This window comes from Gavia stellata, chromosome 2 (genome assembly GCF_030936135.1).
Source record: "Gavia stellata isolate bGavSte3 chromosome 2, bGavSte3.hap2, whole genome shotgun sequence".
NCBI classification, from domain to species: Eukaryota; Metazoa; Chordata; class Aves; order Gaviiformes; family Gaviidae; genus Gavia; species Gavia stellata.
The window spans coordinates 79375119-79399433 of record NC_082595.1 but is presented as its reverse complement, the minus strand read 5'-3'; the positions used below and the strand labels follow the sequence as shown (position 1 = coordinate 79399433).

Sequence of the window (24315 nt, the reverse complement as noted above, 5' to 3'; positions counted from 1 at the left end):
GCGCCTGTGGAAATCTTGAAGTTATATATGTTAGTAATTTAGATTTTGAAAACAGAGGTGTGATACTGTAACTGGAGATTGATTTATTTTTTTTTATTACACCTGCTGTATAAATAACGTTGATTAAAAAGCAGTGCAAATTTGCTCAGGCAATTATATTTCTGCTTTTATTCTGTACATAGTAGATACTTCCGTTTGAGACTATGCAACTTTTGCCATCTTTTTATATTTGGATCAATTTCTGGTCAAGTGCTTACGAGCTTTGAAGTAAACCTGATATGAATATGTATGTATGTCTGTTATTTTTGTCCTTTAGATTCTCCTGTACAGTCTTCCATGTGCAGTATGTATTTGATATGAAGTACATTTATTATTGTGAACATGCCAAGTATATTAGGTAGAATTATAAATTGAAAGAAAGAAATACACAGTAGTAGTATTTCCTCCTATTCTTGCTATATAAACTTTTTTCTCATCTATGCAGGAGGTTGCATCAACAATTTGAAAGCTATAAAGAGCAAGTAAGAAAGATAGGGGAAGAAGCCCGCCGTTACCAGGGAGAGCACAAGGATGATGCTCCAACATGTGGAATCTGTCATAAAACAAAGTTTGCAGATGGTTGTGGCCATTTATGCTCTTATTGCCGGACCAAGTTTTGTGCTCGATGTGGAGGTCGTGTCTCTCTGCGATCAAACAATGTAAGTCTTCTGATGTGTACTCTTAAGAAAAAAGCCTCCTTGACATTGTCACACTGCAGATTGTTCACCTTAGGTTTGGCATTTCATGCTTAATTTTACTTAAGTGTTTCATTCATCACTTCATTATGAGGTGTGTATAAAGAAGAATAAAGTATTTAATGATTGTGGAGACACTTAGGATTCACAGAGTTAATTAAAAAAAAATACATAGTGTGTAGTTCTACTGAGTGAAGGCTTGAAGAAAACATACTTGCTTTTCATAGAATGAAAGAAGAAACCCTTTTGCTTAGGTACAACTCCACATTGATAAATTTTTATTGAACTCTTATTTCATTTTAGATTTTTTTAATAGAGCTTTTCATATACATTTATAGATTTCTTTTACATAAAATCAGTCAATTTTTTGGTTAGAAAAAAACCCCAACCACTTTTCTTACCACAGTGAGAGTGTTATGTCAATTTATTTTAAATTTATTTAAGAAGTAAAACTATAGATTAATCTGGATTATGTATCCTACTTTCAGGCAGGTGAGGAAAATCTTTCTCCCTCTGATCCGCATGCAGTTAGCTGCAGTAGCTGTCAACAAAACTGAAGGGTTTCCGAGAATACCGCCTGTTCAGTCAGTCCCTTACAAGGAACTGGCTACTCACTTGTACGTGAGTGGTAGGATCTATGTTTGGAAGACCATTATCCAGTGATTATTTTTGGCTGATCATCTAGGACTATGGTGTGTTATAAAACATTTTACAAATATCCTTTTATTGCATGAATAGTTTTGTTATCTATCATGATATAAGAAAACTTTCTCAACCGGCTTTAAGGTGCCTGTCTTTTGTAGGGGAAATGCATCAATACTCTTTGTATCAATACAAATTCAGTTAAAAGTGGTCACAAATTTTATAGCAGATAATCATGTTCACAGTGGAACTAGTTTATGGCCTTTTCACTTTCTTTGAGGTAAACATCAACTGAATAGGGCTTCTGAAATTGCATGCAAACCAAAAAAAAAAACCCCTCAGAAAAAAATGCATTTCATCTTTATTTTGGAAGTTTTCTGTAGCCCTGATGTACTTATGTAAGTCCATTAAATCAAATTCACATTCTGAAAAAATTATGTAGGTGTATTGGACAAAAATTTTCATATATTCATATTTTAGTATAAATAGATGCATTACATTGCATCACCTGCAGGTGGTGTCATTAGAGCAAGTCTATGAAAATATAGTTTACTTTGATATGTTAAGTTATACTATTAATTAGCGTGCATATGATACAGCTTATCTTTACTCACAAAAAAATGGAATATATCTTCATTATTTTTCACCTACTGTTTCAAGTCACAGAAATGGAAAAGTGTCCATTTATTTGTAACTGGCATTTTGTTTGTTATATTGTTTATGCTGCTGTGGGTTAGGGTGGGAAAATATGTTTTCTACATATGCAGTAATGTCATCTTTTTATTTAAAGCTCTTTTTTTTAATTTTATGTTTTTATCTCTTTGTAGAGGGTTATTAGAATTGCATTTCTTTGAAATCTGTCTATTAATACGTGCCTATTTTATTCTTTTTCTCTTCTTTTTTTCTTTTCTCTTTTTATTCTGCTTCCTTGGATGCTTTCCCAAAGGAGGACAAAGTGGTTAGAATCCATGCTTTTTATCATTTATTATTATAATGTTGTTAGTTAACTGGGAAACATATTAATGTAAAAAACTGAACTGAAATTTTAAAATCATCCAAAGGGGAGGGGGGAAGAACAGGAATCTTAACACCCAGGCCCTGCCCATCCCCTAGCTGAACATATGTTTCAAAGATAGCTCAGCAAGGAAACCCAAGACTGTTGTCAAAATTAGGGCAATAAAAGAAATTAATCAAGAACTTAGAATTATTAATAGGCTAAAAAGTAGAGGAGGTAACAAAGTGTAATAAAACTTTATTTCATAAAAATGTCTTTGGTTAACAATTTGACTTTTTGCATGCAAAATCCTTCCATCAGCTTCAGAAAATCTGATTTAGTATTTTAATTGTAATTTTACATTGATTTACATGGTTTCCTGTGTTTAACTTCTGGCTGCAGCAGAAATTCAGGGAATTCTTGTGAAATCACCTTTTGTTTTACATTTGGAATAATATGCGTAGGCAAAGTATAACCTCATAAAACTAGAAATAAGTATAGTGAGCAAGGTGGAGTGAATCCTTTCTGAACACATAGTTACCATTTCAAAAATCTGCAAAACTTTTAGGATCAAGTACTGGCATCTTCACCACTAATGCTTGTGCCTTATCTGAAATAGGTGAGGGTAGCTCCCTGTTCGTCTCTGTGCCCTCCGCACAGAGGAAGGGGTGGCAGTACTTGAGCAGAACAGTGCATGTGCACTTACTGCCTCTTCTCAGGCAGGTCTGCAAAAGGTGGTATTCCAGATTTTAACTTGGACATGTAGGTAGTGGGAATTAGCCAGCTTCGCTGACACTTCAGCTGGAATGAGTGTAAAGTCATTACAATCCAATGTAGTTTTTGATGTGTGGATGACGGTGTTACGCTTGTATTATGAAGTGCTGGTATGCCCCAACTTACATCATAGCATAGCTGTAACCTGCAATTTAGTACTGTGCAACACCCAGAGAAAATTATTTCTATTGCACCTGCATATTGCAGTAGTTTTTTTCTAAGGCAATAGTGTTCTGAGAGCATGATTGTTTTTCTAATGGCTATGAAATATAACTTGCTACAGCTTCATTCCACTGGTTTTTGTGTGGTACTCTGAACAAAGTGCTGAAATAATCCAGGACTTCCAGATCTTTTCCATTCTGTTCATCTCAATCCCTTAGGACAGAGTGAGAGAAGTTTCAACTTGATACTGATTTCTTACTAAAGTAGTGCATCGCTGATGCATCCACTGGGGTGTATTAAAAGGCTAGTGCCTTTGCAACAGAGCCTTCTTTAGGGCTAGCAAAGCTCTTAAGTGCCTGAAGTGCCACTTAGGTACAATTTAGCCACCTAGGTTCTGGCCAGTAATCCAGGTGAACCTCACCTGACCCGCTTACGTGCTTGAGGCATCCAACACACTTCAGTTTGGAACAAAAACTTTGCTGGATAACTGAAACTGTGATAGTGTCCACATGCAGTACAGATTGTGTCTTTGATGAGGTGACAGCTTAGGTGTTCATCTTTGAAAAATGTCATTTGGGATACAGAAAATAGACTCCACTGCACTGAAGTGCTCTGAAGATGTGTCTTGAAGACATACCTGACTCATTTGGATTGTCCTAAGTTCAATTAAATGTATCCTTATTGTTTGCACTTGTCTTGGTTTAGGTTTTGCTGTGTTGAACTCCAAGCTTCCACATGCCAAGAAAATACCCTAATAATATATGTGAAAATATCTTCTATACCTTGTGATGAAGCTAAGCTACATCTCTTTAACAGCTGTTACGGGAGTCAGAGAGAGAGTATCAAGTAATTTGTTCTGATCATGTGAGGAACATGGGGAACTTTTTTATAAAGTCCAGTTGCTTTAGCAGTGCCTGTCTCTGAAAGCTAATGGAATATATAGAATGAATTAATTCCAAAATATTAATACATACATAGCAAGTAACATCTTTTATAAGCAGAACAATTGGTATAATTTATATAGAGCAACAGGTGAAAAATACATACAGGGACAAACCCTTCTTTATCTGGTGAGTTTAATGTTAGTAAAGACTTTTTAAACATGTTTATATGAGGCTTGTTCTCTCCACATGAATTTTTACCACAATAAATTACATTAATATTGAAATACATGCACTAAGTTCCTACAAGTTAGGGGTGCATCAGTTGGAAGGGATGATGAAGTGTGAATTACCAAAGTGCCAAGCCTGGGAAAAGTCAAGCTTTATCCTAGATTCAAGGTATTTCCTTTAGAGTTGGAGAATTAGTATTAAGGAGGCGTCACCTGGGATGTTGTGTACCGTGTGTTACCCATCTTTGACAAATACAAACTGTGATAGGCACAAAGAAAGTAATACAGAGGATGATCAAAGAAATGGAGAGCTACTCATATAAGAGAAGACTAGAGAGATTAGGGGAACAAAAGCTAGAGCCATTATAATTGATAACCAGAAGTACAGTAATTTTTAACAGTAAGAATAACCTTCAAACTAGAGGATAGTGAATACGTAAGATTGAATAGGTGTAACTTGGCCGTGAATGCTCTTGGCTTGGAAAAAGATTTTTGCAATCAGTAGAGTAAAGCCTTAGGAGATTTTTTTCATGTAACTTATTGGAAGGAAAAATAACCCAATAAAATTTCAAAGGTTAAATTTGATAAGTTTAGGAAAGGATTTATGTGGTGTGGTTGCTTGTGGCTGTAGGGGAATGTATTGGGTCCTTAAGAGGTCCCTTGCAACTGTTGCTTCTAGCTAAATATTTTTTAAATGGCATATAGATAATGTAATACTTTGAAGCTGTTCTGGACCTTTTCAAGTAAGTACCAAATATATTTTAAGGACTGTTCCAAAAAATACATAGCAGAACTCAGTATGTTCTCTCCTCATTTAAAATAATAAAGGACATCCCAAAACACTGATTACTTGTAGTGCGAGTCAGTAGGCATCCTAGGTTTATCGAGAGATGACTCCAGTACGCTTACTTACAAAATTAATTGGCAATAACTGGTACATCCTAGTGGCTAATGAGGCCCATAACTTTCAGTGATTCTTACTCTAATATGTCAAAATGCATACCTAAATATGTGTCTTAAGATCTTCCATGTTCTTTGAGTATTGGTTAGCTCTCCATACTTCTCACCTGAGCTTACTCTCCTCTCATGTTGTTGCAGGCAGACCGCATTTAATGGGAGCTTTGTCAGATAAGAGGACAGTTGGCTAGTTTGCTTATTCAAATCAGGCTTAAATGTAGTTGTGCAGTAAGAGTATTCAGTGTTAATAATGTTGGTACTAATATCATTGGGTTTGAGAACAGTTGGCAGTTGTATGATGTACAGAAAAAGTACAAGTGTTTTCCTTCGTATTACCTTAGTAGTCAGAAACAATGTTATGTAATTGTGGCAACCTATTCACTGTGAGCACTGAGCATTTGTATTTACTTTTAAAGAAAGCAGAATATTACTAGTACAGGATTTTGCATGAGACAGCATTTCAGCAGGAAGTCATGTAGGTGCTTAGAGAAAAGCTGGCAGGGGTGACCACTTGCTTTTAATTTGGCACAGTGTTTTCTAGGTGTTGTCAGCTCCTTATAGAGTGTCTACACTTCTGCTCTGGATCCTTCTAGTTCTGTTCCGTACACCAACATTTAAATTGCCAAAATGGTAATGGATTTTAGTTACTTTTCTCCATTCCATTCACTCTCCCCTCTGATCTGAACTATCGGGGTTGTTAGGGCAGTGGAGAAGCCAGCAAAATGTCTGGCTGGCACTTCTCCGTGGTTTGGCAAGGAGTGGGCAGAGTCCTGGCTCAGTCCTCCCAATGGCCTGGCTGCCACTGCTTGCTCTGTTCTTCCCTCCAGTGGTACCTCAGCCTTGTAGAGCAGAACCCACCTGAAAATACGATTTTTTTTTTTTTACTCACATCATTCCTGTAAAACTTTTTCCTAATATTTGGTTAGGTAATGCAAAAAGATGCATTTCTTTGTAAACATCTGATAAATGAAGATGTACGGCTCTGTTTCTTTCTCTGTATAGAAAAGGAGATACATTTTAGTGTAAAAAAGTAGTCTTGAATGAACAAATGCAGTTTCTTCGAATCAAAATTGAAGTATTTTGTGAGGTCCTGTGGGTGTATTGAACTAAGTGAAATTTGGATGACATTGACAAAATCACGTGGAAGATCCATGTTCCAGATTAAGCCATACATTTCTCCCTAGCAATCAGTTTACCATTCTACAGATTTCATTAGGATTACGATTTCTGATCAAAATTAAAGTGAAGAGAATTGGGAGCAAATGATGAAAAATACTTTTGTCTCCATTTTCCTGTGTTTTCCAGAAATGTTAGTTTTGCAGAATAGAGCAGTTTGCTTACTCATTTTTCTGTTTACATACGTAAAGCATGACTGGGAGGAAAACAGGATGTAAAATACATCATAGGTAAATGAGGATTGATTTAACTGAACTTAGTAGTATGTGATTGCAGAAAGTAATATTGATTATCAATGCTGAAATACTAGAGATTCACATTTCTGATCTGGGTTTCACTGAAATTATTTTCATTTTAGTATGTCAGTGATTTATACTTGGAAAGAAAGACAACTTGGAAACATTTCCCTAATTATATGTCAGGTGTTTTTACAGGGTGTTTGTCATTTAGTTCCTTTAAATTATGCTTAAAATTTGCTTACATAATAGCTTGCTAATTTAAGGCTTAACAACTTGAGCGCATATGCCATGGAATTCAGCTGTGTACTAATGGTTTTAGCAGAAGTTGTTAATGTTGTCAGAACAAAATGTCTGGATTGTCAGGAGTGTTTTTACATGCCTTTCACAGAACTCATGTCAAATTGTCCATTAAAAGGCTAATTTATGTAAGTTCTGACTAATACAGCTGTAGAGCCAAAAAAAAATTCATCAGAAGGAGGTAAAATTACATAGCAAATTGCAAAGTGATAGCAGATAAATTCTCTCTCTGTAGCATTCAGCATAATTTGATTCCTAAAAGATCTGGGGTTTGCATGCATAAGGGAAGAAGCACCGCTTCTCAGAAATCGGTCCCTAGAATGGCTGCTTCCAGCAGGTAAAAGAAGAAAAAGAAAAAAAATAAGTCCAGCAAGGAACTGAGGAATTCTATCTCAAGTAAGATGTAGAGCACTTTCCTCTGCTTTCTGGGAAGTTAGTTCACTGTCAAACAAATCTGAATGTTAATTTTTTTTAATTAAATCCTTAAAATTAGCTTCATCTTCACCAAGATTGCTGAAGCAATGTGTTTGACTTTAACACCTGCTTTTCAGTGTTCAGCTAGCAAAAATGATTGGTTACTTCTTGTACACACAAAAAAGCAGGCAGCTGATGCTCACGCTGTGAAGTTAACCCAATTAGAGCTTCTTCATTTAATGGTTGGACTGTAGAAGAGTTGCAAGATAGCTGGGGTTTTTTTCCCCCTATAGCTTTATATCAGAATTAAATCAGAACCCCTCGCTTATATTCCTTGGTTTATCCAGATTTAGTTTACCTGTTAGCCAAACACTTAAACTGTGAACTTACCATACGATCCTGCAGTTGATGACCAAGAAAATATATTGCTATTGCATCCTTCTTTCGCAACCCATATTAAAGGGCTTCTGAATCCTTCATGGCTGCTTTTGCTGTTAGCCTGCAAGCTGGGTAAACGTGTTCTGTGGAGACCCTACAAAAACAATATTGGAAACTCCATGTAGTGTAATGGAGCCTAAATAAAAAAAAAAACCAAACTTTTAATCCCCTGCAGTGCTACTACTGGACATGTTATCCTATTTTTAGTCTTGTATTTTCAGTACCTTTGTTTCAATTTAACTGGTTCAAGATAAAGAATATGGGAATTATTTAGAATTTTTTTTTCCGTTAAGAAAATGTCAGCAATACCTTTGAGTGCAAAAACTTGTGTTAAAAAAAATAAATATTGATAAGATCTCAAAGGTCAATAGGGCTTTTCAAAAAGAGCTTTATTCCACCTCCTCTTGCCTAATCTCATGTACTGGATATATATATGGTATGTGTATGTATAAGCACATATTGTATAGATTTTTTGAAAGTGAATATACATGCAGACTATATACATGCATCCTACTATATTGTCTAATACAGGAAGTACAGGGCAGAATAAAGCTTTTATGAATGAACTTTTTGAACTTTGAAATCTATAAATCATTCAAAGTATTTAATTCAATTGAGGAATTCTTATTTATATGCCCATTTATCTTGACAAAGAATATGGTATGCCATAGCAGTCACAGAATCCCAGAATGGTTGAGGTTGGAGGGAACCTCTGGAGGTCATCTGATCCAACCGCCCCACTCAAGCGAGGCCACCAAGAGAAACTTGCTTCTTACAGCTTGGCATATCCCTGTGTCTTTTGACTTGCATGGTGAACAATGAAAGAGTCAAGGATCTTTCGCATCATTTTTGTTGCTTGTTTCCTCATTGTAACTACACACATTATAAGCTTACACAAAATCTCCTTAAGTTCTGCTAGGGATTAATTCTGTGGCATAACTTTGGACAAATGAATTCCAGAATTTCACAGAATCTTTCAGAAAGAGCACTAACAAGTACTATGCTTTTTTTCAGCTCAGTGTTCAAATAGAGAGAAAGAAAAAAAAAAAAATAAAGCTACCAGATTAACTTTCAGCTTTTTGTTTCCTTCAGTGTAGTATTTCTATCATTTTAACACTAACAACCTGACATTCTGTTTGGTCCAATTAAGTTGGTAGTATAAAGCTGAAGAGCAGGAACAGGAAAGCCTTAGAGTGATTCTCCCAGCAATGCTGTGTATCCTGCTGGCTCAGGTACTGTCTGAGGCATGGGAGATAAGTGTTGAACTCCATGGCGATTAAAGCTCACTTTCCCAGATGGGAATACAGGGCTGTAAGGACTGAAGTAAAGAGGAACATCTTCCTACCTGACTTGGGTCAGTCTCACTAAAAAGTTAGAATGGGAAATGTTGAAATGATTTTTCTGTTTTTCTTTTTGTTCAAATGTACACATTGAGTTACTATTTAGATTTGACTTTGCTGGAAATGTATTTATTGCATTTTTCTAATAAGTGACTCTGTTTTACTTTTAAAGGTGTGCTGTCACAGTAAAAGATACTAGCAAATTTAGTTCTGACATTTCACACCTTATAAGCTAGAGCTGCTTAAATGGATGCTTTAAAAATAATGTGAAAGAACTAATTTTCTTTTCAGTGAGTGAAGGCTGTGTGATTTTTTCATTGTTATTTAAAACAAAATCACATATGCTGAATACATAAGAAAAGTTTAATCAGTTGAAGATAAAAAAGACACAAAACCAGCTATTGACTTCTTTATTGCATTAAACTGAAATGCTACAGATACCTGATCACAGTGGCTGCTCCACTGTCTTATGATTATGTTCTGTAGGAACTTGTCCTACAATGATGATAATATCGCCTATGTTTCCTGGGAGAAGACTTTCAGTTTCTGTTTTTTAAGGTGTTTTCAGTTGAACAAGAGAATTGATGCTATTTTCCCCAGGTGTGTGTTATTTTGTAGTAATAAAGGGTTAATGGAATGCTTTTTAAAAAGTACTCTCAAGTAATAAATTAAAGTATCATGCAATAGTATACACTTCTGGTTTTGAATGCTTTGTCTTAAGAATTTTTTGATTCCTCATCCTGGGAGCAAAATAAGATTTATAGCTGCTTGATTTTTTAAAATTTCTAATTGCTTGTGTGTCCGCAGGTGTTGCCCTTTTTATCCTTTTGTTACATTATTGAGTAATAAACAGTGTTGACTGGGGTCTTGCACCTGTTGGTCTGTGAGAATTTGAAAGTTCTAGGGAAAAATTATATTAGGGATTTGAGAAATAATTCTGATTTCAGAAAATGCCACAATATAGAAATACATTTTTTTCACTTTTCTGTCAAAAATGTATTCATCTATCCCCTAAATCTCTGTAAGTAAAGAAGTGGGATACGGGTCTTGTGTAAAGGACAATATTTTTAGTTAATTAGTTTCAACTGCAGATACATATTGAAAAGAAGAGTAAGGGAAAAAAGTTCTGATAATTGAAATCTGAGATTTCTTGTATTCATTGCACCTTAAGAAGAAAGAGGATAATAAAGAAAGAAAATACTAGTGGTGCAACACAATATTAAGAAGTCATGAGAAGGGCCTGTTTTCTGTTTGATATGTTCATATACCTGAATATAATCAACACGGTCCTATAAGCTGTAACTTCATAGTAGATTCTGATGCCTGTCTATTCAGTGCACTGCAGTTTCAAAAATGAACAAGTATGACCTTACAGATTTACTATGATAATGTATGCATATCTGGTGTAAGGTAAAAGGAAACAACATGAACAGTTTGAATCAGACAAAATTCTGATCCTTCTTGATTAGTCAAAATATGTATGTAATTTTATATAATTAGGAGAAAAGAATCAGCCAATTAAAAAAAAAATTGCTAAAATGATGTGTTCATATGCATGAAATCAAATTTTTGTTCTACATCTTGTTGCTTATGTATACTATTTGATCACCCTTTTGCTTGCAATTGTGCCATCAAAAAAGATCTCTAGATAGCTGTAATAATACAATTAAAATCCTAATATTAAATAGAGCACTTCTTTAATGAGGGAGTTCTCCTGTAACAGGAACCTTTTAGAAACAAATTATTACTGCTGACTCATTATTAACGCTCTCAGTAAATACTAAGGCTTATAATAAATATTTAAGGCTTAGACAGTAAATACTTCAGGGTTATATCTCTTCCAGATATTTTCGGGAGTAGGGTTGGTTAGCTACTGATAGGATATCTGTGTAGATCGGTCTGTACAGTGAGTCTGATCACTGGAAATGTATTCATGTTGTGCAATGCTTTGAAAATAGAAATTAAGTAAAAGTGCCTTTATTACTGTTGACAAACATGTAATGTGTATACTTGTGTTGTGTCAGATGATGGTTAATATACTTACCCACCATTTGTTCATGTCTGAGGTAGCCTATGAATCTAGGAGGCATCTGGCAGTCAGCATCCTAGATATTCATCATTTGGAGCTATTTCTTGAATGCTTCACGTAAATGTATCCAAAATTCATACACATATTCCTGAATGGAGGGCCACATATGCGACGTGCCATCTATTGGCAAACCAAGGGAGGCTGGTTTTGTGTTCTGTCATCCGCAGCTTCAGCTGGGATGCAAAAAAAATAAGCTAGCAGTGTAAATTGAAGTGGAGACTGAGTGCACCCAGGTAGGGGCTGTCCAGGAGCATGAGGTGGAGCTGACAGGATTCCCCAGGAAGGCCTCAGTGTAATTAGAAAGTGAGGAGGTACGGCCAAGACACAGCGATAGGAAAAGACTCCAGTGGGGGACTCTGCAGAAGTGGTTTCATGGAAGCCATGGCTGAAGGGAAAGGATTGCTTTACAAAGACATACTGGGCAGGCAAACATTTCAAACCATCTAAACTTTCATCTAACTCACGCAGAAGATAGGAACCTTGATATCTCTTCCGGTTGATATTCTAATGAAAGCTTAGCCCTAGAGACTGGAGACACTTTTGGTCCTTTTTTTTCCTCCCTCAACAATGATGAGGGAGAAATGAATGGCAAATGTGCAGGGGACCTCCAGGGGATTGCCTAGCCTTTCTTTAGGCTAAGGGGTTTGAAGGAGTGCCTTACTCAGTGGGGTGCCTGAGGGGATATGGTCCACCAGCAGAGCTGACTGTTGATGTCCAAACAAAGAGCTCAGTCAGAACTATTGGTCCTGCGGCAGCGCAGGATGGAAGTGTTTATCATCTGAGCAATGAACCTTCAGTTTTTCCATCAGCGGTCTGTTTTCCAGATATACTTGGGTTTTATTGCTATGAGACAATCTTGCTTATCCCTTAGTTCAAACTGTGCCCAGCTGCGGTATCTGTGAACAGTTCTCCTTTAAGAGTATTCAATAAAGTGGAAAATTTCTTCTGGTCATGCACCATCCTTCTGTAAAAGACTTCAGGTTTTGGTAACTGAACTGAATCCCCTTGGTTCAGCCTCTGGCTACCCCTGTTCCTTGTGGTCACAACAAAACCGGTATGCTGACAGCTCCCGGGCATGTGAGAGTGCTCGCATTTACACACAGGTGGATTCCACACTCCAGAGTGTGCCCCTTACCCCAAAAAAAATTCTTCTCTTGATCCAATTTATTTCTTCTTGGAATTTGTATCTTTCAGCTTGAATCATTATGGCCCTCATTCATGTAAGATCCTTTCATGTGATGGGATTCTAAATGTGATATGTAGGGTTTTGGAGTAAATATGACTTCTAATATTAATTCAAAATTCCCATAGTTATGCACACTGCTGAGGCACAATTCTTTGGTTTTAGTAGTTACAATGTGGATATGCTAAATAGAACTAAATATAGCAAATTGAATTCTGGGGCTATTTTGTCACCCCAAACCAGAGAGATTTTAGCTAAAAAGGGATCTTGCTGCAAAGAGAGATTTGATAAGATTTATGACCTATTAAGCATTATGAGAAACCAACAAATAGCAGAAAGAATTTCCAGAGAACAAAGTAATAATGAGGACTAGATGTAATCTTTGCTCTCTCTCACTCTCTCTTTCTCTTTTTGTTATAAATAACCTTAATCCTCATCCAGGATTAAAATTCAGCGTATTTTTAGCAATGTGATGTCCTAGATAAAAGATATATATGTTTTTATCTCTTTTATATCTTTTGCATTCTGGAGCATTTTGTGATTTTACTTAACAGATGGATACTTCCATCCATGTATCACCAGTGCTGCAATTAGTGAGGGTTTAGGATAGTTTGTCATAGATATACCTGAGATACATGATTTTATTAAATATAATATGTGAGTTTGAGGATAGAACAGTGTACGTCAAGCAAGCAAATCTATAGACAAAGTTTCTGTAATATTCTGTGGAGGTTTTTTTTTTATTTCATTAATATAGGGACCCGTTTGCAACTCAGCCTTCCTATGGAGATAAATTAAAACCCTTCCCAAAACTGTGATTATAAAATGGTATAAAATACCTGTTACTGGTTGTTTAATGACTAGTAAGAGATTAAGTGAAAATCTGTCCTAATGTAATCTGCATTTCCTTAGGGAGCAGATAAAACCTAATAAATTTTTAAATCAAGATTGAGATTTCCGAAGAGCTGCAAGTTATTTAGGCTGAAGTTTCATCACTTACTGGGCAATTTCATTATTCCAGCTAAAACACCCATCAACTAACTTATATGCAGCAGGTTTACAGACAGCTTTGGAATTAAATGTTATTTTCTCAAAGATTTATTAGATTTGTTATTAGCTTGCCCATAAAAAGCAGACTCCCATAGCAAAACCTCTGTATCAGTGAATTTTGTGAAAATGGGGATTTTACAATGTAAAAAGTTGAGTATTACTGAGAAATAGAGATTAATCGTAGAGATGAGCAGATGTTGCTGGGACTCTATAAATAGATGAGCATGCACATGATGGTTGTGTTGTCATGACTGGAGGAATTTTTTCTACGTTACTGGGATGTTATTAATGGTAGTGTAACTTGCATCTCTGCAATGTGTGGTAAGTGATCAAAACTTATGTATGCTATTACTTACCTATCAACAAAGTTAATTTTTCTCTCTGTAACTTTTTGTTCTCTGGCCAAATAGTTACCACAAATAGAGAGAAGGTAGCTGAAGGTCCATCCACCAAACTGCTCTCAAGGCCTTTGTCAGCCTAACAGCTTTAGGATTATTTGGATCAGTCCTTTTAGCTGTAGAGAAACCTGCTTTCCTAGCCTATTTCAAGGACTGATCTGACTGTCTTTGTGGGTGGGTTAAAGAGACCACAGAGACTACTTCTTGCCCATATAAGTGCAATGCATCAAGAAAAGCAACAAGGTGGAGTAGGGAATTAAATGGAGGAAGATTTCATCCACTTGTTTTTCCTGTGTTATTCTGGTTTTTACTCCTATGCTTTCAGCATACATAAAACATTACTCTTGCATATCTGTGAATATCCTATGTTGCAGGTTATACCCCTTTGCTGTATACACCTAAGTATATGTTTTGCTGATCAACAATCACGTGAGTGTTTAACAGAGCCATGTTCATGTTAGAGTAGCTGCCCTCTTGATCACTTCTATAGACTATTGAAGAGGAGGCTGGTGAGGTGTCCAGGAGAGATTAAGTCAATACATTTACCTGTCAGGCTGAGTAGGTGTCAGTTCTAGATGAGAACCCCTGCATTATATGTGAGCTGTGTTTATGCTTTCATTATATTTACTGGAGGAAATCAGTGTGCCTCAGAGTGATTCAGCTTGCTCTGAACTAAACTAAATCTGTTCTGAGTCTTTCTCAACTGTAGTGCCTGTTTACGGAAGTAGAGCCCCTAGTCACCTAGTGTCATATAAGGTACTGCAGAGTTTTACTGTAGCTTCCAGCAGCTACCCCAGGTGAGGGTGGCTTTCAGGTAATTCCCACGTCATACCTAACAGCTCCACAATCGTATTTTGGAAATGTTAGGGCATTGCAAGTAGAACTGAATGCCAGTGTTGAGGCAGTTGAATCCTACTATAGATCTTCATTAGTTACAGTAAGAAATCAGACAGCAGTGATGGTCTGTAGACACATTTAGAAACCTATACTTAGTCTTATCTCAAATGAAACTCTACATGCTTGGTCTGAATCTTCTGTGCAAACCTACGCCTTCTCTCCCCTACAGGCAACCTGACAATTCACACAGCAGCAGATGGCTTTTTTTAGGCTTTTGTCTCCTACATAAATTGACCTTCTTCAAAGAGGGTATCTATGGTCTTATATAGTCTGTGATATGTGGGAAGTTGTGAATATATTCTGCTATAGAGAGTTCAGTTTGTTTTTTTCCTATGTTAAAGACAAACACTGACAAGAAAATGTTGTATGTCACTGAAAATTTTACTAACCCACAGTTCAATTTTCAATATTTGATTTAGGATATAAATTATTAGTGTTAGAAAATTATTTTTCCATTTCTGAAGTATAATTTGTAGACTTGTGAAGATCAAAACCTTTTTTTAACTCTATGGCCATGCAATTACATGCTCAAAAACTCTTGTTGAAGATTGGCTATACACAATCTTCAGGTAATGGGAATGGCATAGTTCAACTGACTACAAGTATTCAGCTTCATAAAGATGAGTAGTCAGCTAAGGGAAGAGTTTACTCTAGCTTAATCTAGGCTAGAATGTTTTAGCCTTCTTGAGGCTAAGATGGTGATTGGAGAAAACCAAGGGTGGTCTGGTTGATTTAGGAGAAACTGCTTGCTTTTACAAAAAGAAGCTGACTGACAGATTTGGGATACAAAAGAGAGGTGTTGTAAGCCATGCAGGCTGTTTCTCCCAAGTCAAAACTAAGGAGCAAGTCTAAAGCTTCAAGCTACAGAAGGTGCAGGCAGGCTTAGCTAAAACGTTATGTCTGCCTCAGAAACCATGCTCTTTCTGTACTGCCAGAGATACACACTATCAAAAGTTACTGTAGGAAAAGGTTTGTGGAGTCTCAACATCTGTTGCAAACTGTTAGGTACTGTTCTTTCCACAGTCCCTGCCTAAATTCCCAAGTTATACATTGGGAAGAGAAATGAAAGCTGGACAGATTTGGGGGTCTGTTAGCGAGACCCAATGACAAATAGAAATGAATACTTCAGTGACTGTAATTACATGAAAAGTAACTTGTTTCATAAGTCCCTTGATATGGAAGTTCATGACTGAGTTAAGGATATGGAAGTTCATGACTGAGTTAAGGATATGGAAGTTCATGACTGAGTTAAGTTTGATGACGCAGGCTGTTAAATCCATCCAGCTGAACCGCAACCAGATATTTTTCCCATTAAAGACTATGAGGACATACTGTTAAGACTCCAAAGACCGTAGGTGGGCTTCCAGTCATTTGTAAAACTGTTACACAGTTTGTTTCACAAAGACAAGACTTACGGAAGTCAACAGCATTTCTTCATTTGGAAGGTCTTGTTAGAGAAGGTTCTGTGGTGGGTTGACCTTGGCTGGCTGCTAGATGCCCACCCAGACACTCTCTCAGTCCTCCTCAACAGGGCAGGGGGAGAAAATAAGATGGTAAAGCTCGTGGGTTGACATAAAAACAGGGAGTCGGTTCACCAGTTACCATCACAAGCAAACCAGATTCAACTTGGGGAAGATTAATTTAATTTATTGCCAACAAAAATAGAGTTGGATGGTGAGAAGCGAAGACAAAAACTAAAACACCTTCCTCCTCCTCCCTTCTTCCCAGGCTCAGCTTCACTCCTCCATTCCCGACTCCTCTGCCTCATCCCCTCCGAGTGGCACAGGGGGATGGGGAGTGGGGGTTGAGGTCAGTCCATAACAGCTCTTCCCTGACGCTCCTTCCATCCTCACGCTGTTTCCCTGCTTCAGCGTGGGGTCCTCTGTAGGCTGCAGTCCTTCAGGAAAAAAATCTGCTCCCATGTGGATTCTCCAGGGGCCACAGTTCCTGTGAGGAAAACCTGCTGCAGCACGACCTTCTCCACAGGCTGCAGGGGGATCTCTGCTGGGGTGACTGCAGCACCTCCTCCTTCTCTCACCTCTGTGCTTGCAGGGCCGTTTCTCACACTTTTTTCCTCGCTACCCACTGCCTGTGTCAGGTTTTTGCTCTTTCTTGCACACGCTGTCCTAGAGTCGCCACCATCGTGGCTGTGGGGCTCAGCTGTGCCCTGCGGTGGGTGGGTTGGAGCCGGCTGGAACCGGCTGTGTCGGCACGGGGCAGCCCCGGCCTCTCCTCACGGAGGCCGCCCTGCAGCCCCCCCGCCAGCGCCTGCACCCTGTACATACATCTTCAACCATCTCCCTGGCTGTGCTAATACAGCCTGAGAGAGGCTGGCCTGTACGGTCTGTCCTTTTTAGTCCTCATGCTATTTTCTCTTTCTTGCTTAGTCGCTTCTTTTTGTCATTCCGACTGTCATGGGATCAGCTCACCATATTCTGCTTAATAACTTTCTTTTCTTTGACCATAAATACCTGTAGTTGCTGCTGTCTTTGGTGAACTGACTGGATTTAATCCTTTGATTTGATGCATGAAATAATGGTTTGTTTCCACTGTAAAGCATGTAGATTTTTGAAACTTTACTTTGGAAGGTTTTCCTTTTTTTATTTTCTCTCCTTTTTTAAAGGTAGAAGATCCTTTATACAGTCAGTGGCACACAGGTTGTCAACATCCTTATTAGGTTGCTTTAATTTTTCATTTTGTTCTCAACTTTTGATTATTTTCCTGATTACCGGCAAATTTTGAAACTATATCATGGCAAGTTTTGAGGCAGTGTTACTTACAGGCTTTATTTCCATTATAAGGTAATTTATAATTAAATAATAATTTAATAGTTAATAATACTGCACTTAGCATCCGACTGTTACATTATAACTTGTGTAATAAATTAGAATCATACAAAAGCAACTTTGTATACACCAAGTAGATGAAAATGAGTTAAATTATGATCACAGAGCTAATTCTAAACTACCATCAATATAATATGACTGTATTTCTATTTTAGCCCCAGGAGGATCAGATTTGGGTTTTAACTGCTTTAACATTTACTTTTAAAAGTCACTCTTTTGGAAGTGCTAAATTATGGCAAGAAATGCTTCCTGATGTACAACACCTTATATTGCTTGTAAGTTGGCTGTTTTCTCAAAACTCGTCTCACATATTGTGCTGTCTACCCTTTCACTTGGTTATTAAAGCCTTCAACTTGTTTGATAGCAATCTGCATTTTAATGTTTTATTTTAGAGCTGTTCATAGGCAACTAAGAACTCTATTTTTTGGACGTATCTATATTATAAATGTAGCAACCACAATGTTTATGGGCTGAGAAATCACCTTTTCCTCCTTGCTTCTATTCTTGGTTTTATTTTTCTGTCCTTTTAAGTATATAACCTGCCCAGCATATTTCTTAACCGTAATTACTGTTTCTTAGCAGTTTATCTTACTGAATAGCTGAAAGGTATGTACTCTCTTAATCTTTTTTCCTTCTTTATGTCTGATAGCTTTCTGGATGGCTAACTTTAGCTGCCCAGTAATTTCCTTTTCCAATTTAAATGTCACGCAGTATTGTATTAAAAAAGTGCAAAGAACTTACTGTTCCTGTGTATGAAACAGCAAAGAAAGAGAGCAGTGTTTAAGACTCATGTAGTATACAGCAACTTTTAGGCTTCTGTCTTGTAAACTCTTTGGGGTGACTAAGTATAGCAAAAACCGTAAATGTTTCAAAAAGAAAAGTTCCTTGTGCTTGCAGACCAAGTGACATGGTATAGTCTCAGCAGCTCTTTCAATCAAAATGCTTAAATCCCTATATATAGTAATATTTCTTATGGAGGATAAGTAAACATATGTAGATTTAGAAACTGAAGAGTCACTTCTGCTTTGATTTAATCTGAAAGGCAGCCATTAAAATCATACAAAAAACTTGTACTATAGTCTGACTTATCCAGAGCATGACATTCAGTGTGGATCTTAAACCTTTCAGTTCTGTCATATTCTCCAAACAGCAAATGCTTATAAGGCTAGCAATAATCTTACCACTGGTGCTCAGGGGGAAAAAAGGGTTTCTTCTAGTGGCTGAAGGTTAAACTATAGAATAGTTCTTGTTTCCTTAAAATAGGCAGGACAAAAAAAAAAAGTGAAGGATTTGCAAATAAAAGATTGCCATGCCACATGATTATTACAAAAGCTGCTGGATGTGCTTTGTTTCCATTTAGAGCTTTAGTGTCTCACATTCAATCTGCCACTGTTTTCTTCTGTGTACTAAGAGTCCTAGTAAGCTAATTTGTTAGGTGGTTTGTCATAGTGCACATGTGTGTCTGTAGGCTTATTAATGTCTTATGCTGATTTTGCCTGTAGAGGTGTAAAGCTTGCCAAAAAGCATTTTTCTTAGAAAGATAACACTGAATCCCCAAACGCCTTCTTTCTTTGCTGAAGAAAAAAACCCAAACCTGAAGAAAAAATCCCATATCCAAATACCCAAACTGAGGAAAGGAAGTAGAGTTTCCCCTGAAGTAAGTTTTATTTGTCTGTGCATCATCTCTGTTCCAAATGCAATAGCCTTTGATATGTGACAAGACAATCCAATTTTGTTGCTTTTCCAGCACACTTTTTTCCTCTTAATTCCTGATATTTGTTCTACTTTCTCCCTATTGCCTCTCTCTGAAATTTTCTCCTCCACTTGTCGTTGCCTCTTTAACTTTTCTCTTCACCCTACTTTGAACCTTTCTACCTGTTTGTCCATGTCCTCTTGGACATTCTTTCTTCTTCAACACCTCATCCCACAAGTCTTCTCTCTCACCCTGAATTCTTTTGCCTACAGACAATAAGGAGCTGAAGTGGTTAAGAGAAAGTTATTAAAGACAACAGGGCCAGAAGAATCTGACCTCCAGTAAACCAGTCGTATTTAAGCTGGGATAAACTGCTGGTTTTAGTATAATAATCTAAAACTTAGACAACAGAGTGGAACAGTGCTAACCTTATTAATATGTAGTATACTGACCTGATTAAAGTATTTCAGTGTAGATTTAAAATTAATTGTAAACTAGAGAGAAATACAAATGAATGATTAAACTCACATTCTAGAAACAGCAGATATTACTGAAATAAAATCTTCTAGAAAACCTTTCATAAAACAATGTGGCTATGGATGAGGGTGAAATTGTCTGATTTGTCTATTAGGTCTGTTTTGGATTTAAATAACCAAAGTTGATTTCTTTGGCTGGAATGATTCTGGTGGCTATATTATGTAATCTGAATTTAAAAAAAAAACCAGAAGTTCAAAGGTGGATTTATGAGAACATGCAGGGATCAAATCAAAACTGAGAGGAATGGTACTGTGTACAGAAGGATTATCAAATGGGCTGGTCAAAATGATCTTTTCATTTCAAAAGATGGTCAAGCTTTTTGGACCCAGCAAAAGGCTGATATATCTTAAAGTTATTTTTTTCCAGATGTACCACGTGATCAGAAATACTCCTGCCTCCTGCAAACCCTGTGGTTGTGTTTAGTGTTCAGCTGCTTCAAATACGGCTGAATACTGAACATTAAATACAGCTGACATCTGTATGCAGGAAAGGTGATCCCGGTTTAGGCAACAGTAGGTGGACCCCACCAGCTCTGGAGTCTGTTGCTGTGGAAGGCTATCTTCTAACAAGCAGAGAAAAAGGAAGTTCTCTCCTTAGTTGCTGACACGGTTCTCCTTCCTCTATATAAGGTACAAGTACCCAGGGAGCTAACATTTGAGGGATCTAGCTGGCCATTAAATTTCTTATAGCTGCTGCTACATACGGAAACCTGCGACACACAAATAAGTTACCTGGCTAAAAAGATTGCTTGTTTCTGTTGAACAGATAGAACATGTGAGCACAAAAAGTCTTCACCAATGTATAAATGTGGACTGAGGGCTCATGGTCCCTGTAATTGTACCACCATGGAGTATGCATCCCTGTATTTCTGATAATAAAGAGGCAGGATATCCTTAACTGTTGCCTCTTCACCCCATACCCTTAAGTCATCACCGCGCTATATGCCTTTTATTTGTTTAGGAAATACAAAGCCTCATTAGATATCTGTGAATATACAGGTAAGTGAAGAAGATCAAAATGATTGTCTCATCATCTAGCAAAGTTCTGATCTCAATTTTTAAACCTGTTTTTGTAACAGTAGCTTCATCAGATAATAAAATATCATTACTGTATGAATTTCCCAACTGTAATGTTCTGCACTGCTTTACATCTTCTTACCCTATTGAAACTCTCCTCTTTCCATGTGTGGTCTGCCAGTAGCATTGTAAATTCAGGACACTAAACTTCTGAAATTGATACCGGGGATGGTCTGTGAATTGACTGTCAACAGTGCACTGTTCAGAACAGTTAAAAATTTATAATGTTCTTACGCTGGCACGAAACTCCTACTGCATTTTCCTGCCCCATTTTCCTTTTCCTTATCTTTTAAATATTCCATATTCAAATTCACAGTTGTTGATCCCTTTCTCAGTCACCCTGTAGTCTTTACTCTCCTAAAAATCTACACTTTTCCTTACCAAAACCACATTGTTTTCCCCAGTTTTGGTTTTTTTTTTTTCAGTCTTAGCTATCGACTCAAATTTGTCATAGAACACTGATATTCTCTCTTCCCCTTCCTCAAATCTTCCATCCCAGATTTACTGAGATTCCTTTGTGCTCAAGCTTGATAGCACAGATAGCACAGACTTAACCAACTTAGCCTCAGACTCTGCACCTGGAGCGAGAGGTGGGAGAATTAAGAGAAAGGACCATGGACATCTCAGAAGGTAGGATCAACAAAGATGAAATGTAAAAAAACCAAAAAGCCAAAAAACTTTGTCATCCTTCCAATAAAGGAGTAACTGCAAATAAGATGTTGAGCCAACTCGTATGGTGTGTTGTGGTTTCTCAGGATTGTCTGGTAGCTTTTTCAGAATAGGAGGTCAGATTGCTGATCTGTGTAAGGCAGAATGTTGCACAAAGAAAACTTATGTTTGTTTTAAAAATAGATTTTATAAACGTTTAAGAAGTTGCAGTGATGATAGCTAAGTGGCAAGAATATGCCTTCCGTAATTATAAGCATTCCATGCATTTATATGCATAACAAAAAATCAAGCTTGAGTATTTTTAATTGTGCAAAGAAAGCTACAAACTTAAGGGATAGATTGTGAATCATGAATGTGTATAACATGCATAGGGCATAATCCTACTTGGTGCTTTGTCAAAACCCTTACTAGCCAGAATTAACTGTTGCAAAATACTCTTTTATAAGTACGTGCCATTTGATACTTAACATCCCCCAAGCGTCAAAAGTTCTGTCTAGCTATATTTCCACCATGGTGATGTTTTTTTCATTCTGAAAATGAAATATTAATAATATGAAAATAATGTGCAATTGTATAATACGAATTTTACTCTTTCGCTGAGAACATTTGCTCTTGCTTTCTTAAGAGAAATTAGATCATGAAGGATCAAACTGGTAGAGGTTTGTCATGATTTCATTTATTTAAGCTTACATTTCCAGGTTTATCCGGATCGTGCTTAGTATTGTATCTGTATGTGATATAAAAAAGTATCTGTAATAGATTGATCAGAGACCATTTCACAACTTTGTTCTCAGCCTCAGAAGGACAGTGGCAAGGGCACTGGCCGTCCCTGGCAGTGGTGGTGAGCCCGGGCTCTGTGCAGGGCTGGCCAGGCATGAGAGGAAGCATACCTTTGGTGCCGCACTCTCCCTCACTGAATCTCTTGCAAATTAGATGCTTAATTTCTCTGACAGCCTTATTCTAGGCTTTGTGTGGACTTGGGGATGTGGGAGCTCTAAGCAAAACTCAGCAGCAAGAACTTCCCAGCACAGGAGTTGGTGGGGAACCAGGGGAAATTCTGGGTGAGCAGAGCTGATAGCCATCCAGCATGATTCCCTGCGAGTGGAAAGACAATCTATCAAAGTGGTCAAGGAAGGCCTCTGTCAAGCTGCACAGAAGAGATCATTGCAATGAGATTATCCTGCAATATGTCAGAAATATGCTTTCTGTCCTCTCAACTGAAGTGTTTTTGGGCATTTGTTTGAACTGATCTGAATGTGCTGCACACGCTCCCTTACATTCTCTGGGCAGGTAGTTATGTCATCCACAAAAATCTTTGTCCTAACATGATTGTCACTGGTGTATATTCAGCTTGTTCCCACTGGGAATACTCCTGAACTGCCAGGCATCCTCTGTTGCCTTCTATCCCTATTTACACAGCCAATAATGATCCTCTTCTTCCTCACAGCCCCTGGATTTCTGCGTCGTGTCTGCATAGCACTCGGTTAGTCTCGGGTCCGTTGTCTCTTCCTATGGATCCAAGCAGTCTCTGTAAGCTTTGCTCATCTCCTGTGCCCATTGTTCTTTCCCCTGAACTGTCCCTGCAGACAGAAACGCCCAGACCACCGCTCCTGGTGACCCCATGCTCCTAGTGGCTGTCAAGGCCAGTACGTTCTCCTGAGTAACTCAACAGTGACATGTATTTCACAGGTCAGGAACCCCAAATACAGATTTTAGGTAGACAATGTCTTTCAAATATAGAGGGAACACCATCAGCTGTTAATGCCTTACTTCAACACAGGGTAGAGAGATTTAATCTCTAAGATCTCTGGAGATGCATATATGTATGATAAATATAAGACAACTTGGTTCTCACTAACTCATATTAGAAGCTTTCAAGCACACTGTCACTCCACCATCATTTGGTGGCGGTAATCTCAAGCTCTCAGATAGCTGAGGGAAGTAGCTATGTCTATAGAGTGTTGTATGCTCCTGGAATAAAATAGGTCAATATGCTGTGGGCTTTGCATAGTCCCTTGTGTGAGTATAGTGCCTCTCCAACTCCGAACTTTTCAGATTTTATGTATTGTTTGCATTAGGGCAGAAACCTACGTAGATAGTGAGATAAGAAAGAGGCAGACCTTCTAGCAGTAAAGTATTGCAAGCATAGTAGTACTTAACATAGTTGAAGAACTACAGGGCCAAGATATTTAAATTTTTCAGTGCTTTATTCCATACAGAATCACAGAATGGTTGAGGTTTGAAGGGGCCTCTGGAGATCCTCTAGTCTGAATCCCTGCTCAGAGCAGACCCAAGTAGATAAAGTTGCCAGGGCCATGTCCCATTGGGTTTTGAATGTCTCCAAGGATGGAGAGTCCATAACACTATTTTAATTTTTTTGTGTGTTTGAGAATACAAAATCAGAATTTAGTTCATGCCCATCAAGTCCCCTATGACCTCCATCAGCTGATCCCACTTACTTTTCCTTCCATGACTTTTTTTTTTTGCTTCAAGAATTCAACTCTGCAGTTTAACTGTGTTTCCATTTTGACTAATCTTCTTTACAACTTCTCTACAGCTACACATTTCCAATTTCTTTTGTCATAAATTATTTTCCATT

The 24315-nt window shown here is 37.5% G+C and overlaps 1 protein-coding gene across 4 annotated transcripts in view; it reads left to right on the top strand.

Moving 5' to 3' along the window:
• Positions 1 to 24315, top strand: part of RIMS1 (regulating synaptic membrane exocytosis 1) — a 337498-nt gene that overhangs the window by 119061 nt on the left and 194122 nt on the right. For 3 of the 4 annotated variants that reach the window (XM_059835905.1, XM_059835904.1, XM_059835906.1), the window contains 2 exons: positions 485 to 698; positions 2323 to 2334. In XM_059835905.1, the coding sequence (XP_059691888.1) occupies positions 485 to 698; positions 2323 to 2334 (226 nt within the window). The remainder of the gene's footprint in view (positions 1 to 484; positions 699 to 2322; positions 2335 to 24315) is intronic. The other variant, XM_059835908.1, reaches the window with a different exon arrangement.